The sequence below is a fragment of the Styela clava genome, chromosome 12 (genome assembly GCF_964204865.1).
Source record: "Styela clava chromosome 12, kaStyClav1.hap1.2, whole genome shotgun sequence".
Taxonomy (NCBI): domain Eukaryota; kingdom Metazoa; phylum Chordata; class Ascidiacea; order Stolidobranchia; family Styelidae; genus Styela; species Styela clava.
Genome location: NC_135261.1, coordinates 10,408,938 through 10,428,727, shown reverse-complemented (window position 1 = coordinate 10,428,727; position 19,790 = coordinate 10,408,938). Strand labels below are relative to the sequence as shown.

The 19,790-nt window shown below is 34.6% G+C and overlaps 1 protein-coding gene across 6 annotated transcripts in view; it reads left to right on the top strand.

Moving 5' to 3' along the window:
* Positions 1-5,698, top strand: part of LOC120329225 (dmX-like protein 1) — a 51,196-nt gene extending 45,498 nt beyond the window's left edge. For all 6 annotated transcript variants that reach the window (XM_078118880.1, XM_078118883.1, XM_078118881.1 and 3 more), the window contains 7 exons: positions 1,637-1,781; positions 2,281-2,341; positions 2,425-2,518; positions 3,088-3,193; positions 3,429-3,573; positions 4,198-4,421; positions 4,800-5,698. In XM_078118880.1, the coding sequence (XP_077975006.1) occupies positions 1,637-1,781; positions 2,281-2,341; positions 2,425-2,518; positions 3,088-3,193; positions 3,429-3,573; positions 4,198-4,421; positions 4,800-5,093 (1,069 nt within the window). In that variant the 3' untranslated portion in view covers positions 5,094-5,698. The remainder of the gene's footprint in view (positions 1-1,636; positions 1,782-2,280; positions 2,342-2,424; positions 2,519-3,087; positions 3,194-3,428; positions 3,574-4,197; positions 4,422-4,799) is intronic.
* The last annotated feature ends 14,092 nt before the right edge of the window (positions 5,699-19,790 follow it).

Below are 19,790 nucleotides of genomic sequence, written 5' to 3'. Positions count from 1 at the left end.
TACTAAACTAAAGTACCACGGCGATATGTGGACATAAAAATATGAGATAAGCTGCCTGATGTATTTAATTTTTATACCTATTTTTGCAATCTTCCGAACTCGTTATCGCCGTTACAAAAATCTCGATATCTGATATAAAATCCCATATAGTACAATTTTAATTTATACAATGAAAATAATTATAAAGTATACTAGTAAATCAAAAATACAAATTCATCGCCTCGAAATCCACGCGGAACAGTCGCCGCGATTATGCCACTTGTTAAAAGAGCAGACTTTATCAACGAAAAATGATTTTTCACTTGTGCAAAGTAATCAATCAAAGACCGATACGGGCATATTCAAAATGTCTTGATTTATTAATTTAATTGTCTTCAATTTAAACTGCGGTTGAGTCGACAAAACAAAAGCCATCTTAAAACACGACGGTAATCCGCGAGCATAAAAATGTGTGGTAAACTGCCTGTTTATATATTGTTTTGATCCGTATTTTTGCTATTTTGCGAATTCGATAAATTTGAGATGTACTTGTCACACATTTTTAAAGATAACCCCTTTCGAAAAATCCGTAAATTTTCTGTCAATTCTCACGTAGTAAAAGTTATTTCAGTACAATAAAAATACATAAATAAATACAAAAAGTGATCGAATATACTTTATCTTATATATCATCAAAAACCGGGGAAAAGTCGCGTTCTCAGCTTTGTTTGTTAACACGAAAATTTTCGACGTCAATTTAAAAGTAATGGATAAAAAGGCAAATCCCGCTCACAATTGACCGTGTTTCGAATTTAGTAACGAAATGTTTTTAAGGGTCAAGCAAACATAATTTGTGCCGTAAGCACACGAAATTTTGCGATTTTCGATGCCTAGAAAAGCGTTTTTAGACTGTCGCGGGCCTCAACAAAACTTATATTATTTACAGTTTTTATTTTTAGTATTTTATATTGCCGCTTTTCAACTTTTCGACATAGTAAATGCTTTGATCTTTGCCCGCAAATTATGCTGGGCCTTGCACAAAATCCATAACGAGAAAAGATACGTCCAGCGGTGAAAATTGTTTATATTAACTTTAGATCTAGTTAATTTTTTAGCGATAATAATTGATTGTTGTAATGAAACACAGTTTGTCTCTTTCACTTCTCTCGCAAGTGCGAACAATAACACTATTGAAAGATTTTGACAATGAGAAAATCATATTTAATTGTACAAAAATGAATTAGTTGTGCAAGACCGTGGGGCGTGGTCGGCGGTGCGTTTGAAGACGGAGTATTACCCATGCGGACGCGCATGTTTCACGAAAATGTGAGGTGCTCCGAAGGCGCTCTGGTCCACATTATTGTAAGAAAACAGTTATAATATTGCTAACTATTAACCGTTTAATTGCTCTTGACTATCGCACTCTTCGGAAATGATAATTTTGTAAGGCGGAAACAACATGTATTAAATTTTTTACGAAATTATTGGGGGGGCGACCGCCCCCCCTCGCCCCCCCCGGGTGTCCGCCCCTGGGCTACAACTATATCAAATTACCAATGTAAATATAGTAATTGGTTAGGCTCAAACCAGGGTTAGCTATATCAATTTTTTAAGAATTTTCCAACTTAATCTTATCAAGTAAATACTAATATTTCAGTTCCCATAAAGAAGAAGATTTTCTAATGGTTTCAAGAAAACAATCAATGTTTGTTAGTCCAACGACATCACAACAGTTGTTACCTGCTCCACCTTCCTCAATACCATGGAATGGTTCTACGCAAACTGGACAAGGAGCTTCTGTTGTAAGTGATAATAAACAGTTAATAGCTCTTTTATTGAACATCAGCGGCAGCAGGGATTGTTTTGCAAAATTTGTGTTGTTGGGGCATGCTTATACCTATGCTTTCAATCTTTGAGTATTTGAAGATCTTGTTAAAGTGCTCTATTGCTGCTATCCTTTTCAACACCAGAATCTGTTATTCTAAACTTTTATTGCTGGGTTTTTGAGAAAACTTCTGCGAACTTTTGGAATTGCCATCGATGTTTTTTAGTAACGTTTAAAAAGTGTGTATGTTTTGAGGAATGTCACAAGCACACTTTGTTCATAATTTGTACATTGGTATATTTTGTAAATAATTTTAAAACAGCATGTATTGGTTTCGACAATGGTCGAACTTGGAAAAATTGAAGAAAATTTCATATTGCCAAACTGCTTTGATATGAGACTTGCTTCATGATTTGTTGACATATTCAGTCTCATCTTGCGATACACTCACAAACCTAGTTTCTATTTTATTTCAGCTGTTAAAAAGATCATTTTCTGGAGTACGAAGAATGTCATCACATCCTACATTACCATACTGTGAGTTGTGCATTTTGTATTTCTTTGTTGTTTGTTTTATCTCAATTGTAAGATATTAACTCTTTGCAACCATTTCTCTCTAGATTTAACTGGCCATCATGATGGAAGCATAAGAATGTGGGAATGGGGTCATCAACAACAAATATCTTTATTTAGAGCTACAGGACAGTTTCCAAAGTAAGTTTTGATTTTATAGCTTTGAATCATAACAATAGGGCAGCGGTTCCTGAATGAGGTCACGCAGCAATTTACTTTTCTATGTCGTTTACTTTCTGTTACGAAGTGTCTGCTTCTATTGTTGCTTCTATTGATAGACACTACTTGCTGCAATTTTGCGAACTGCTGTTCATTTATCTTCTGAACCGAGTTTAGCGAACATAGTTGGATTTTTTTCAGTATTTTAAAAGAAAATCATGCAGAGATGAGGAAGAAGAGTTGACATTACCTTCATTCTTCAGGCATACATGTTTACAAATTTCAAAAGGCATGAAGTACACATTAACGATCACTAAATTGAGTTTTAATCATAACGGCAGCAATTTTTTCGGTGCAAGTGTGCCGTGTGTTTTTTCTCTGATAATTTAGTGTTGCACAAACAAATAATTTGGGTACCGCTGCCATAGCAGATTCTTATTATGCAGCTATTGCGACTCCTTGCTATTTTGTTTTGAATTGCATTATGGGTATACTTTCTATTTCATCAACTTGTGCATCTTGCCATACAGTAAAATAATTTGAAATTTCAGAGTTACTAATCTACATTTTTCATCGCTGGGAAACAAGATAGCAGCAGTAGATGCAGATGGATATCTAGCATCTTGGCAAGTTAGTTCACCTAAGAAACCGTTTTTGGTGAGTTTTACCAGTTCATTTCTCAATTTTTGCAAGATGTGTTGGAATTTATTTATGCTATTAATTTGAAATGATGTCCACTTTTGGTGTATATGCACGAGAGAGACAGAAGATCTATTTCTGAATACAATTTGTACATATTAATGTACTGAATATACTAATTCAAATTAAATTATACTCTGCAGGCTATATATGTATTAGAAGAATTTCTGTTTTGAATGTTTTCTTCTTTCAGTATCATCAATGCCATGATAGAAATGCCACAGATTGTTGTTTCATGTCATCAACAAGTGTATTAGCAACAACTGGTTTATCACATAATAATAGGAATGTTGCTATTTGGGATACTCTACTGCCACCTAGAGCAATGTTGGTGAAAGGTATGATTTTAGTAGTGCTTTGATGTTATTTTTAAGTTTGAAGGTGTAATTCTGAACTTTTATTTCAATGAGTGGTAATTCATATTAAACACCTGAGTCATACAGATTTGATCAAAGCAAGGTTATAGCATCCTAGTTGAAATTCTCGGTGGTGTGTGCATGGTACTGCATTACAAACAAGATTGCCACATCACAGCTGTTTGGTTTGCATAGGTTAATTGAGTGCGAGAGGATTGCTGGACTTCTTGCATCATAGGTGGTAAACATAGCCATTGATCAGTTTTGGCTTCCTCTACTACTATAGTTCATGTTTATGTAACAATTGACAGTCTCCTTAGCGGGTTTCCTCTCTTCTGTAAAAATAATTTATATTGGTAAATTGTAATCATATTTAAAGTTGAAACCATAGTATGGGGTACTATGAGATGATCATAATCTACACTGTGTAGGTAAGAATAGCATCTATTGCTATGTCAATACAATCATACATCCATGTTTTTGCAGTAGGCATTGACATGGGAGTCACCTTTTATTCGACTTTTACTAGGAGGCTTTGGCATATCAATAATGTTCATTCTTACAAAATATACGTGTGATAATTGTCTTATGTTCAATGTTTATTAGATTTTCTGGTTCATGAGGGCGTGGGTGCAACATGTGTCAATTACTCTGCTCAACATCGCACTCTGGTGGTTGGTGCTAGGGATGGAAAAATTTCTGTTTTTGACTTGCGTCGTCCTGATGATCCTTTACACTGTTTTGCTGCTCATGAAGCTCATATCAAATGCATTGGATTGAGTCCGGATGAAAAACTTTTTGTTACCGGATCGGTATCTGGAGACGTAAGGGTGAGAACAATTGTCTAAAGCCTTTTTTCATAAATTATATTGTCTTCTTGTACATGAAATGTACTTATGAATTGTTTGGTATGGTCATGAAAAAATTGCTTTTTGAAATTATAAAGCAAATGATTTTGGAACTTATTTTTTCAATTTTTAAGGATCCTTAGCTGAGTTACTTGCTAGTCGTACTCTGGCTTCTGTACAGTTTATTAGTAATACAGCACATCCTCTAGTCATATTTCATTTTCCAAAACAACAAAATGCCTCCCTGCAGAAGTATTCCTACCCAGTTAGGAAATGCTGGTCCAGTCTATGGTGCCCACGTTCTTTTACTGGTTCATATTATGTTCTTCATTTATAATAAATCTTCTCATTTTTATCAAGGTTTGGGACATTAATTCTCACTTATTGACTTACAATCTAAGTGGAGAACATGCCAGGACATCAATTTTCCGCAACTTTGGTTCTGGAACCATGAAGGTACAAATCGCGCAACCAGGAAACCGAGTGTTCTCTTGCGGAGCTGACGGAACTCTCAAACTCCGAATCTTACCTCATGATCCGCAAGAAGATTTTGCACTGGGAAATTCAATTGGAAGTCGTATTCAAAAATTAACCCTGCAGCGACAAGTTGTTAAACTCGCTAATGCGATTAGACAGCAATGTCTTGCTTATTAAACTATGCTAGATGGGTGAAAGGGATAGGATTTTATTTTATACCAGAGGGAACTATGTAATTCATATGGCAAATTAGGCCCTATTGTATGATTCTCACTCTGGCTTAGGAATATGAATACCTAACCAGTTTAACATTCCATGGAGGGAAATAATTGTGACTGACTAATGGTTATGTGAACCAACCTTTAAGGTGAGCGGGCCAGAAATAAAATGATTATAATGTAATAAGTCTTTTTTTTGTTTTTGTGGTCCTTGTTACTTCACATTACCATACGATATATTATACTACATATATATGATATAAGAATGTCTCCCAGAAGTTCCGTTTATCATATGCCACTATCATGTTGATAAGTTGTTTAGTAGCAGTGGATGATATAAATTCAATAATTCTTTGTGAATTTTCTATTATGTGAGCATTCATAATTGAAGGTGAAGGGCATTTTATATGTTATCCAGCGCCAGCAACTGATCATTTAAGCATTGGCTCTGTTATTCTATAAGATTTCCAACTCCAATGTTCAATTAAATATTTCTGTGCATTATTGTTTTGTGTTGTTGTAGTGATGTTATAACTTTCAGTGCAATACAATATATATCATGTGTTTGATGTTGGGTTGTAAAAGTCTTTCAAATATTTATCATGGGTAGGTATTCGTTTATCCATAAAAGTTGGCCGTCAGCAGTCAATATTGCAACTCTGCTGGGCCCGTATTGCCTCTGTATCCCACAGTGATTTTCCCTACAATCGGCTGATCGCTAACGACTGGTGAACTTTAATATGATATGATATCGCAAAATTCAGATTTTAATAATGTGACTTTAGACTATTTACGGTATGTTTTTCACTGACTAAAATTTGATGCAAATTTCCGTATGAACTGTCTGTGTTTATAAATATATACGCATAATGCCATGAAGGAAGTATTTTCGGTTGGTTCAAAAGTTAGTCCATGAGTAACAAATTGCATCAGACATGCGACGTGAGATTCGTGATTTGCATCGCGCTTGAATCTCGATCAACAAGATAGTGCACAGTAAAAAGTTTCAAAGATCTTTTGGTTTTTAGATCAAGAGTGTTTCGTCATTATCTGACTTTCACATATTGCCAACAATTCAATAAATATTTGTATGCAATGTTCCCTCTAATTTTTTGTAGTATGTGTGCGCACTTTTTTGAAAATGACTAATATTTGTGCAAAAACCAATGAAGAAATTTTGGCGTTCTAACCGGGTAATGGGTGGGGCAACAACAAACTCAACCTGCTAACCGAGGATATTGTTACAATACATCGAAATACGTCTGTGCGCAGTAAATCTATGCGTGTGCGCAGCCTCTGGAAGCTGTGTGCGCGCGCACACTTAAGAGGGAACACTGTTTGTATGTGTCGGTTGTTTTGTTTAATCCTGTTCTGGTCGGTTCCAATGATATCGTAAAACAGCGCGTCACATATTATACCATTTTATGTGAGCAGAGAGTCTCATGATTAGTCTGCATGAAAACAGTTTTTATACTACAACATAGACAAAATATAGTTAAAGTGTCATCTGTTCTAGTCAGTCCTGGTTTAGGATCGAACAACTGAACAATTTTGGTTATGAGAAGCCGAATTGTGTTCAGAAGATGAAGATGTAATCGACTACGAGAAGCTACAGAGTCTCAGGTATGCGCCAGAATTTGTCATAGTCTGTGATTATCCGTGATCGGCGAGACTCGGTCGTGAGCGAACAAGTTCCGTTAGATGGCACTCTAGATTAGCAGAAACGCGATTACTCGTTGAAACATATACAGTGGCTCGTGTAGATCAAATTATAGTCACTTTTGTGTAGATGAAATCCTAAAATGCCATCTCATTTTGCCATAAGATGTAGAATCCCGAAGAATGCAGAGTTTGCAACGAGGTTACCTTCAAGTTCAACTATATCCATCTTGTTTATTTATTGTTATACATACTTTTCCGTCTCTGTTCAAAAGTCAGTATTTCATTAGAATCAGTATATATATATTCCCCTCACACAGGTAATTCAAATTGGATGATCATCTCACACCAAGAAAATGATCTTTACAAAAAATAATGAGAACTGAAATGCTCTCCCAAAAGTCAATACAGAGGAAAATAGTTACCAATTGCAAAACGTTAGTTGGTGAGTTATCAAGCGATTACTCGTGAAACATGTACGGTGGCTGGTGTAGATCAAATTATAGTCACTTTGGTGTAGATAAAATTCTAAAATGTCATCTTATTTGGCCATAAGATGTAGAATCCCGAAGAAGAAAGAGTTTGCAACAAGGTTATCTTTAAGTTCAACCATATCCATCTTGTTTATTTATTGTTATACATACTTTTCCATCTCAGTTCAAAAGTTAGTATTTCATTAGAATCAATATATATATATATATATATGTATATTCCCCTCACCCGGGTGATTCAAATTGGATGAACTCACACCAAGAAAATGATCTTTACAAAAAAATAATGAGAACTCAAATGCTCTCCCAAAAGTCAATACAGAGGAAAATAGTTACCAATTGCAAAACGTTAGTTGGTGAGTTATCAAACGTATTGGAATGTTTCATTTTCCTATAAGCCCTTATTCATATCCGGTTTTGCACATACAATTTGATGTCGTTTTGTGATGCTATGAGTCCTATTCCCATCATATTAAAAATCTTAATCCTCAACAGTAAAGAAATTTGAAATACACTTTCACTTAGTGCATGTCTTGGTGCGCGCAGTTTGATAATTTGCAATTAGCTCTAATTACATTACTGCCGCTCAGATCAACAGCAATTTGTATAATTCCGCAGAACCTGGTTAGTGAATTTGATTACTAGTGTTGGCAACCCGGATTAAAGTACTCATTCAAAACTTGAAGCTCGGACGACCTTGGTAGTACATGGTTTAATTGAACCAAGCTCAATCATCGGATCAATCAAGATCCGATTTTCAATTTACCTTTGTGATGATAAAGCTTGTATCTTTTTTGCCGATAATTTAATGATTCACCATTTCTATTTTTGTCTACCCTCCGGCGATAAAGTAGTTTTTATCAAGTTCATCGCCAGTCTTTGTTTCATTCTCAATCGTTGTTTTCGAAGTCATTTTGATCTTTTTAAGTCCACTTTAATAAAAAGGTCTCCTGCTTTTTTGTTTTGACGTCTGATTCCACTAAAAATGCATTTAATCAGGTCTCTCTCAAACACAACTAATAGCCTCGCTTTTATACGAATAAGTATATATAAATAGAGATGGACCGATATTCAATAATGATGTGTTAAGTATTGTTATTCACTTGCCTTTTTAGTCATCTAGAGTGGTTAAATAAGATAAGGCTGAAGCACAATTTAAACTAATTATTTACAGTCATGACAGATACAGAATTTCTCAAAGTGTGCCTTCGGCCCTCGAAACGGGCCACAGAGAGTTATTTTACGGTCACGATCAAAGGTTTCACAAGATATCATTCGCGATGACTACTCTAATTAGCTGGGATTTGTTTACGTCTCTGATTTCAATGTAATTACCCTTTCACTTTCGCAAACGTGACGATTAAAAGAACTGATGGAACCCCGCTTGAGCAAAACCAGATATTTTTATATATTCAAAGCAGAAAAGGCCACAAATCATTAAAGTTTGACAACTACTAGTCCTATAACAATTCATTTCTAACTGTATTACTACTATTTCGTGTAACAGTTCTTTCCTACATTTTCGTAGCGTTCTCATTTAACTCCTTGATATGAAATATTTGGCAATAAAAACTTCAATATCGTCAGTCGAAAATTTTCAGTTAGGGTTAATATCTTGAAAGAGTGATTTGATATTCAGATTTTCCTCAAATAGAAAAAAAACCCATATATATCAAAGAAATTGACCATGTCTTCAGGTCACAATATTAAAACTTTGAAAATCATCGTGATTCGTAACTTAATTCAGCGTTTCCAACTACTGGAATATTTGCATTTTATTTGTTTTGTTGCTATCAGCAATGCAAAAAATAACGTGTCACCTCAAATATTCAAATAAATAGTTAATATTTCCAGCGGAAAAAGCGGACCTCAAAAGTTTTGTTTTATGAGAGACCGGGCTGAGTGAGTTTTGTGTAAAGTTTTATCGTTCCTATCATGTACAGATTTCATTATTGCCAATTCTAAATAATTTTCACAATGTATTAACTCTAGTATATATTTACGATTAACTACATGTAAATTCTTAATTGCAGTATTAGCATGATACGTTTAAAAATAGCTATGTGTAATGTCATGATGATACCGTCTTTGATACATTTCATTAGGTTCAAAGGTTAGTTATTATTACGCAATAATGGCGTTAATTACGGAATTGAACCCGATATCAAGCCTCGCTCAACAAGATGATGAAAGAGAATGTCGTGACCAAGTTGTCAGTTGCGCAATGTAAATGATCACGCAACGGGCGGAACTTCCTATGGGGCAACTATTTCTATTGTTTGCATAGAAAATATGTATCACTACGTGTGGTTTTAATACACCATTATATATATATGCGGTTCCGTGGCGTAGCAAGACTCTCGTGCCCCCCTAACCCCGCAAAAATATTTCGTGGAGATGACCCTAAAAACTCTCGGACATAAGCTAAAACAACGCTTTTTTATTTCGTCAAAAAGCATAACATGTCGCTATTAGAAAGCAATGGTAACCTAAAATTTTCCGTTTATCTTGGTTACTTCAATTTTTTTCATACGTGCTTTCTCTTCTGCTTTTTATTGTGTTTCTGTGCGCCACTGGGAGGTTTTGCTTTCGACATCATTCTGACAGCCTTCGTAATTTTGCCGGTGCGATTAAACCACAAGACGCCGAAAATCGACGACTCCCTGACATTGTTACGTAACAAAACGATTTGAGCAGAACTAACATCAACGTTATAAGATGTGCATTACTGGTTTTGCAATGCAACGTTTGGTTTTGCGGCTTAAATTTCTAAATTCTAACCGCTTGGGCCCCTTTGCGCTGTCGGCCCTCCCGCGACCGCGGGGGTGGATGCTACGCCACTGATGCGGTTACGTACAACACTAACGTTTGAGTTTATAGAAAAACACTAATCACTGAATGTACCATTATTGAACACGAAGTGAACCTATGGATCGTTTTGTTTAATTGTTGTTGTTAGTATTCATCATTTCCCTCTTCTTGTTATGGTGAAAAAAATCGCTTTTGTCTTCAACAACTGGGCCAGATGACTTGAAATTTTCAGTGGTTAACGATTGTTGTTGTCGAGAAAATGCTATTAATTTACAAAAAATCTTCGTTTTCCACTTTGAAGTTTTGTATGATGGCACTATCAAAATTAAAAACTGCGCGCCATGTGACGGTTCCGCGATTGTATTTCAGCGACTTGGTGGTCAGCGAAGTCGGAAGGTTTATGTTGAGACTACCGGTACTGTAAAAGATTTGATACTTCTATTTAGCCGCGTGTCCATATATGGAGCATTACTCTCTTGTTTATTACGTTACGATGTTATCTAATCACAATACAATTTCCTTAGCCTTTGATTGTACAAGTGTGCATGTAGCGCTCTCGAAAAACTTCAGGTATAAGAAACCTTACCCAATTTGGCTTGAAATCCTGCCCCGAGAAAAAGTACATGAAAATGAATGTAAATGATCTGAAATGGTTACTCATTTATTCAAACTTGCGATGGCAAAATTTCGGGCTGCTAACCTGCTATTTGTCTTATCCATTTGGAAAGTTTTTGCGAAAAGATGGAGGCTGAATGTTGTTTTAAATTATTACAATACGTAATATGCCCAACTCAAAATGTGTTTGTGTCGAAAAAAAAATAAAAAAAATGCGATACACAAGACACTTGTTGCTCTTTTCAGAAACAAATTGATTCATCGTCATATTCTGATTCTTCATACTATTCAAACAAATACTTCTAATTACTCACGTCATTCTAATTTCAAAGAAAAATCTGGCGAACGACCTTCGACCGAGGCCACTCTTGTGTAGTCATATGGACTTAATCATGCGTAGATATTGCCAGTGTGACGTCACATAGTGTGCCGGCGAAAGAAAAACAATGAAGGGGGGCCGGTTCAGTCTTGTGATTAAGATATGATCCTAATATAAAGCTGTATAAAATGAGGCATATACATTCTACTTTTATTGATAAAAGTCAATGAAAATATATTAAAGCAAAGCTGAAACATTGCTCTTTGGTTTTATAACTTAACAAAGACGTTTTGTTCCAACAGACAAACAATAAACATAAGTCAAAAAGGAAGATCTCTTGCACATTGACTTATGATGATAATAGAAGATCCATTGTCTAAAAATGGGTCAACTTCGTTTTCAATCAGGAAAGTCCAAAAGTCGTTGGAGAGCTTTCCGTCAGGATTAAACAAAGAAATGTTTTCCTCATTTTATGATTGAGAACCCGTTACTAACCAAAAAAAATCAGAAATCAAATCTTTGTTAATATTGACACTAACGTATTCTCCTTACTGGATATGTGAAAGAGAAAAAAATGGATAGTCATAATCGCAAAACATGTCCACACTTGCCCCCAAACTTCTGGAATACGGGAACCACGTAATGCATTGGCGGATGACAACAAATCAAAGTACAAATGTTTTACTAGTAATTACTATTTTTGTTGGCCGAGGAAATTAATTTCTGAATTGAGATGTTCTGAACTCTGCTATGCTACAAAAATACAATAAACACGAAAACTTTGCAGGATGGCAGGCTAATTCAGTGAAGTTGCCAAACATGAGACTTCCCATTAAATCATCCATATACATTATTTTCAAGTTGCATCACTTTTATCAGAAAAACTTCTTGCGCAATGCTAACCCACTCGCATTCCATTAATTCATGGGTGGCATTTGCGTTCTATCTGTGTCTGTACTCTGTAGGCCTGTGTTTCGTCAACAACTAGAAATAATATTATTAGATCTTACGTTATTGAATTCGGAGCTGTCAACAACGAGATAATTTTGCAATATAATGGCAGCGGAAATATAATTTTGAGATCAAAGTTTCCTAGTGAGTGTTTGATCGTTGCCGATATACTATGAACCACACATATAGAGAGGAGCCAATGATTTTCCATGCTTGATATTGGAAGAATATAAATGTTTGTTTACTGGTTCCAAATTATATTTTCAGACTGATAAATTTGGATATTATTTAATTAATTCTATACATGTCATAGGCTAGTTTTGGTCGTATTGTTCACCTTACACTTTTTCGGTATATCTGCTACTTCTATTTTCATGAGGTATATGATGCAGAGCGAATTGTTTTTCTGGCGTGCGACGAACATTCCATTTTTAAATCATTCGGCTGTTTAAAATAATATAAATGTTTTGCATGAACTTGATTTACGTCAGCCGTCACGTTTGTCCTGTGTTAGGTTACAAACAAATTTAATGGTCGTTACACGAGCATCGCTTTCGTCGTAAAATGTGGTGAATAGAGTCAATATTTTTATTTTCGAAATGTGAATAATATTGCGCCATTTTACTGCTCTCGATGCCTGTTTATTTCGATTTTAGTGCTTCAGGTGCGCAGAAAACAGGTCATACGCATTCTCTTCTTACAAACAAACAAGGGCCAGTTTAGACAGATAGTTTGCCTCCACTACAGAAACGCGTCGAAGGTTTCAAAAATCTCTCCAAATCTCAAGATCTGTTGTTTTTAAATCCACTCGAGCATTACTGAGACCATTACGTCATTTCACAAAGTGGTTCCCAGTTTTTAAGATACGTATGGTATGGCCCCTTTTGACGAATAATATAATAAATAACATTCTTGCACAAATCATTTCAGCTTATTGTAAGAGGTATCCACAGTCTTCATTTAAAATTTTACAGGCCGATCTTCTAAACTAGTGTTTCCCAATGAGGGTCCTGAGAATGTTTGAACTGAGCCTGGATTTTTTATTGGGCCCACAGTAGGGTCCAAGGAAGCACCGTCAATCCCAAACTGAAACGGGAGGAGCTTGAGGCCGAACCAAGGTTTCGAAGATCAACTTGATATTCTGATGAATATACACAAAAATTTGTTTGACACTTTTACTGCTTTGTTTTTTGTTTTCTTAACATTTTTAGGATGTTTTTATTAAAGGCTTTTTAAAGCATCCGGTACCAGATATCAATACCTTTAATCATAATTCGGCCTTTCCCCCGGAGTAAGAACCTCAAATCTGGAATCAGAGATCATCGTTCATTGTCAAAGTGGATTGAAGCTGTTGAATTGGGTCTTGTTCACGCCTTGTGAGTGGGCTTGCTTAAAACCTTGTAGGCCTTGTAGACTAAATGTGTCACTTCACTAGCCTTTGTATTTGTTTGTATACGTCTCGAAAATGGCTCACATACAAAATTATTGAATTTGGTCAATATATTGAAAAAATTCTTTGTAGTGCTAACGAGCTGCTACAAAGGAGGTTTTATTTAAGCGTGGGAAGATAGCGTACACAATGCACAAATTATGATAAACTGCAATGCGGTTGGTTTAATGACTTCGTTAAATGTACCGCCCGCCATCATTTACGAAAACTACTAACATCGAAGTGTTATGAATATAAATCAAATATGCAAAATGCATTATTGGGTAATAAAGATGATTTCTGAGGACAATATGGCTTTACATAACAAATACTTATTTGCAAATCATGCTGAGGGCAACATTAGCATATGACTTAGAATATTAGTTAAATTATTATATATTTCATAATCTTTATAATGCACTTGAATCCACTCTTCTGAAGCTTTTGTCTGTCGTCAAGAGAGTGTTGTCGAGCGTCGTGTATACCATGTTGGACTCGTTTGCCTTCCTGTTTACACAAGATAACCCGAGTTGTTAACTGTGATCAACCTATATTTACACTGTGATAAAACACGATAAATTTACATGCATCACGAATAGCTTTCATTGGGACCAATTTGTTCAAGTTCTATATTTACAAAGAAATAAAGCATATTAGTGATATTCTCAATATGCTTATTATTTTTCTAAAAGCATCAGGTGACGTCTGTGATGGCGGGTTGTACTCGAATGCCTCCAGGTTGTTTATTACCTTTTCTCACATTTATATTTGCTTTCGGAAGAGGGGGTTTCGGTGCCACATCGAACATAACATTTATACGGAAGAGTTGACTCAAGGTTATGATAATGCAGTGGTATGTTTCCATCGGAGCGAGTCAAGCGCGGTCAAGAATTGCCAGTTTCAGTTGCTTCAAATGCGTTCAGCAATTTCCATCTGTCATTTCGATTTAATTGCATGAAATTTATCTTCAATCCTTCTCGCCGAAACAAAAGCTGACGCTTTCAGCAGTGCACGAATATTTTTCTTTTTTTAGGTTTCGAAATCTTTAGCATTTTCGCTCCAAACAGCAAAAGGTACAGTGTTTACAAGGGTCTGGATATCATCTGTTCGGCAAGTCGAAATCATAATACATATCATATACATTTTGACTGATTTATATTTCAAGCCCCAACAATAAGTTGCGCATCATGTAGAAGCATTTTTGCCCTGGTTTCGCATAAATTCAAAAAATGATTTATTGTAGCGCAAAGTCCCACCAAAATTTTATCAATTTTCAGAATTGTATTTTTATCGTTTATATTTTGCACACAGTCTCTTCAGCTCATTTCTGTGATATTTCACTCTAGCTTGTGTGCATTCCGAATAATAGATTACGACGCAAATGGGGACGAAAAACAACATGATATCTGTCTGAATAAAACAGTCCCAAAATCTCTATTTCCTAATGAAGTCAGCTAGAAATAAGATACTAAGTAAATCGAATCAACAAACACCAGATATGGTTGTTAACTTGCCGTATATTTTAATGGGTAAATTGCTTTTCTCTGTGTGGCCCCATTAGATATAGTTGTTTACCGTTTATTCATAGGAGGTAAAAAGATTCATTCAAGCGTTGGTAATTATTCACGATAGTGTATATAATAGAACGCGACAAAGCGTGCCATTACTACCGCTCCATGATTCATTTATTTGTTAGATTAACACCCCAGGTCGTCTTTATATCAAAGAGTTTATCAGAAACGAGAATGGATAATTTCTAATTTTTTACGAAATATTTTTCGCTTAAAAGGAAGGGGATGTCCTTCTCATGTGGTGCAACTTCCACAGTGTAGACAAATTTAGAAACATTACTGTGCTTTTCAATGTATTTATTTGTCACACCACTTTCATTCCTTTGCTTGAAATTAAATATCGTCTAATTATACGATTAAATTCACTAATGTATCCGAGTTTTTTCAATTACAAAAACTCTACAGGCCACGTTACATTTTTACCTTTAAATTAACTTAATTGCATAAATTGACCTAAATTGTGGTACATAATAGTAAAATTGAAGATTATTGACCATTTGCATAAACCCTATCTTGTTATGTTCAATAAATTTCCGATTGCAATACGAATTTGCTTCCCCAAATAGGTTATTAGGCAGTCATTTACAATAGACCTACCTTCAAGGAAAACAAGTTCCGTATCATATTTTCATAACTGAAAACTTGAAACATGGTTGTATTAAAATATAAAATAATAGAATTAAAATATTGTGTAAAATGTAAGAAATCGCATAAATACTTTAAAATTTCAATGTCACCGGAGAGCTTGGAGAAAAATAAATTTACCAGATAGGTATTGCCTTGCGAACAATAATGCATTCACACATTGGGTACCAGAAGGATTCGCTAATTAGAATTTAGTTTATTCTTCTTGTCCATACAGCCCTTTTTTCTGTGTAGTTGAGTATTTTTTGTGTATTTTATTTTATTCAGATCAACGTTAATAATAGGATACGGTTGTTGTTCCACACGTAATAAAATTTACTTGGTTTTAAAATGAAGTGAGTAATAACGATTGTTTTGTTCGTCGCCTGTTATCAAAATATGTAAAAGCGTGACATGGCGTTTGAGTGCTGATCAAAATATATGTTTCAGATTCTCCGGGCACTGATTAATATAGAAATCAGTCCATACCCATTATCTCATCACAAACATGTTAAATTCGATATACCATATCGGACAGACAATCTGCCTTTTTTCATGTGCCTAGATGTCTATGGCCTTTTTAGTTTATTATTGAGCAAAATTATATCCGAAATAAATTAATCAACTTACTAAATATGTGTACGATATTTAAGTTCGCTGCTCGCAATCCATATTTGGTTGAAAAACTACTTACGCCGACGCTACATGACGTTAAGATGTTTTCATTCCCATACATTAGTGCGATTTACGTACAGTGACGTCACTAGTTCTTCCACTTAAATGAACTGAAGGAATCTCAAATCTTACATGGCTCGTATATAAAAAAGAATGCCCATATGCCGCACATACATGATCGCAGTCAAATTTCAACTGAGCTCGCATAGACAGACTGTTTATTATCAACAATTTTTGCCGCTGGAGCTAAATTAACGTATAATGTATAGGATTTCATTAAATCAGAAAAATGATGCCCCGAGGATGCACGTTATCAGAAAAATACGGTCATAGATTATTTTTAAAAACACGATTGTAGGGAGTGGAGTGGGCGTTATCAGAAAGTTAAAAAATACACCGTAAAACATTTTATTTGCAATTTTCCCAAAATATCCCAACGGTTTATTTGCCTTATAAAATTGAGCGCCAAAAAGATTTTATTAGGATTCATGAAAATATTTTATTTTATAGATTATGGAAACAATTTCCCTCATATGCAAGTTTTATTAAAGCATTCGCTCGGCCTTAACTCATGGGAAAAGATTTCTTATAAAAGAGTTAAAACGGCCACTAACACACAAAGGGTCATATAAATCACCAAAAATGAAGTCTTTTTTTTTCAATTTGAATTAAATTATTACAAAGTCAAACAATCGAATTATTTTTAGCTCATAGGCCATGACGTGTTATGATGTGCATGAAAATTCCAAGATCAAAATGTTATTTTTTTCTTAAATATCTTAAACTGAACAAATATGCTTGAATTTTGTTTCTCTTTCTAGAAAACCACGCAGACACCGAGAGCCGTAAACGACAGCTGTTCCCCCCTTATTAGATATTATATTTAATGATAATAAAATGTCATATTTATTGATATTTCCGTTTGAACGGAAACAGCGGCTTACCAGATGTCACATTTGACCGGGAAAATCGAATGGTAGGATGTTAGCTCTATGAAATGAACACATGTTATTGTACAATCAAAGATAGGAGTGCTATCGCAAATTCTGTGATTAATGAAAACTGAGAAGAGAACTAAAATGTACTTTGTGTACAATCAAAGATACGGGTGCTATTGCAAATTTAGTTTGGAATAAAAACTTATCCATTAACTTAAAAGTACTTTCTGTACTGTCAAAGATACGGGTGCTATCACAAATTCAGTTAGGAAAAAAAACTGAGGAAAGAAATAAAATGTGGTCTCTGTACAAGCAAAGATGCGAGTGCTATCGCAAATTCTGTTAGGAATATAAGCAGAAGAGTGTAATTAAATGTAGATAGTGTAAAAGCATAGCCGTGAAGTGGGTGATCACAATACGGGTAAAGATGAGGGGTCCTAATTTACAAAAAGAAATGAAATAACTAATGAACTGATTTTTGATATTTAAAGTTCGACAAAGACGGACGTTTTTTGTTCTTGGTACATCGCTAATTCAAACTAATTAATTTTATTAACTGATACATGCCAGTCAGTTGGCCAAAAATATTTTACAGTGCCTGTATTGAAACCACTCAACGATAATTTATGTTATTATTTTTTTTAAATACGTATCTATTTGAAAATCAGTGAATCTGCTCAATTTACCAATGTTTTGACAACATTTTCAATTCCAACTGAAACCACAATAGGTTCATTCATTGCGAATATGCAATTTAGCCATGTATTACGCGACCACAAGATATGTTATCACTGGTTATCATCAAAACATAAAACCATACCATGATTCGTGTTTGAGATAGAATTGATATAATGGTTAACCTGATCTGTTTTTTTTCTTCTAATTTTGTTTATCCCTGGTTAAGCTATAGGACAAGTTTAGTTATTGCCTATCTTCCTTTATTCATCTCAGAAAAGGTCGGGAAATAACCTCTTCTAACCTAAGACAGGGGGTATGGCATTAATATGATAGTAACCTCAAAAAGGTACCTCGAAAGCATTTCTAGTAAAAATTCAGTTTTTTTCAGTCGTGTACAATAAAAAATGGACATTACTATCTATCTAGTGGCAAATACATTGTGCTTAACTCGAAGCAGTTAATTTAAATGCTATGATTTCATTTTTGTTTTCCAGTTATTCAATTTGTCATCACAAATACCGAGATTCTTTCTTTCGTCATTTTGTGTTTTTATGCCTCACGCCACTGTTGAGAACAACCACAACTAAACCAGTTTCACATTTGATGGTGTATCATTATATAATATTTAATCAGTACTGTAAGTTTACTAAGTAATAATTACAAAGCCAACGGCTCTGTTTCTTAGTGTTTAATTACCTAATTACTCATACCATGTTTAATTATGATAAGAATATGGTGTGATTAGTTCAATGTACATACATACTCGAATTTGTATACTTTTTTCTTTCTCTCCCTTTTCTCATTGTTTTCTCGTTTATTCTTCTCTCACTCACTCACACCATGAGAACAAACAATTCTATGGTTGTGTTGGAAATACCGACTACAATGAGGTTCATTGTCGATCCAGATTTAAAATGAAAGGAAACTTTCTACTACTTTCACATCCTTGTCATTGGAAATTCCCAATCACAGTATGTAAAGAAGGGTAGAACAAAGCGCTCCCCGATTTCTGAATGAAAATTTTATCAATATATTACCTGCCTACTTGCATTGGTTTCTTTTGTAAATATTATACCGCTGATATATTCATCCGTATGAGCAAAGCTCTATACGCAGAGGGTCACTAATATAAAGATCTTTTCTATTCAGCATTCCCAACTTACTGCATCCCAGGCGAGGCTGCTGAGCTCAATGTCATTATCCCTCGATTTATAGACGTAAATAAGTCTTGAGAATTTCGTTTAAAAGATATGCAATATAAAGCTATAAAATTACAATGATAAAAATAAATAAAAAACGACCAAATAGCAATGTCGGTTCAAAAATTTGTCCTAAGCCATCAATGTTTTACAGATCTCATAGATACCTTGTTTAAAATACTAATAGGGTATGTCGGATGCCATGCAAGCCCACTAACAAATTTAACTTTGTAGACTGTAAATGAAATATTTACAAGACTTTGAATATATTTCAAAATGCATTTGGTTTTTGTAAGACAAATTGTCTTCTCATTTTCATATACAATTATTTCTCATAATATTCAATTCAAGAAGAAATGACGTAAGATGGAAACTACCAAAATCGAGTCATTTATGGTGATTCGTATACAATCCGGAAGTAATAAAAAAGTATTGATTTCTTACACTTGAACGAATTTCCCTTTACCGGTCAAAATAAATAATAAATCTCTTATTTAACGTAAATTATGATAATCTAATCCTGATCATAAAAATAAATTCTAAATACGAAATGTGTTAACAGTTCGAATCAGTGAATACAATTACTACAAAATTGTTTTGAATTTACGCAATATTTTTAATACACTGCAACGGGAGGATTCATTACATCATATTTTAGGGTTAAACAAGCGCGAATTTTGCCAACTTCATCAAAAA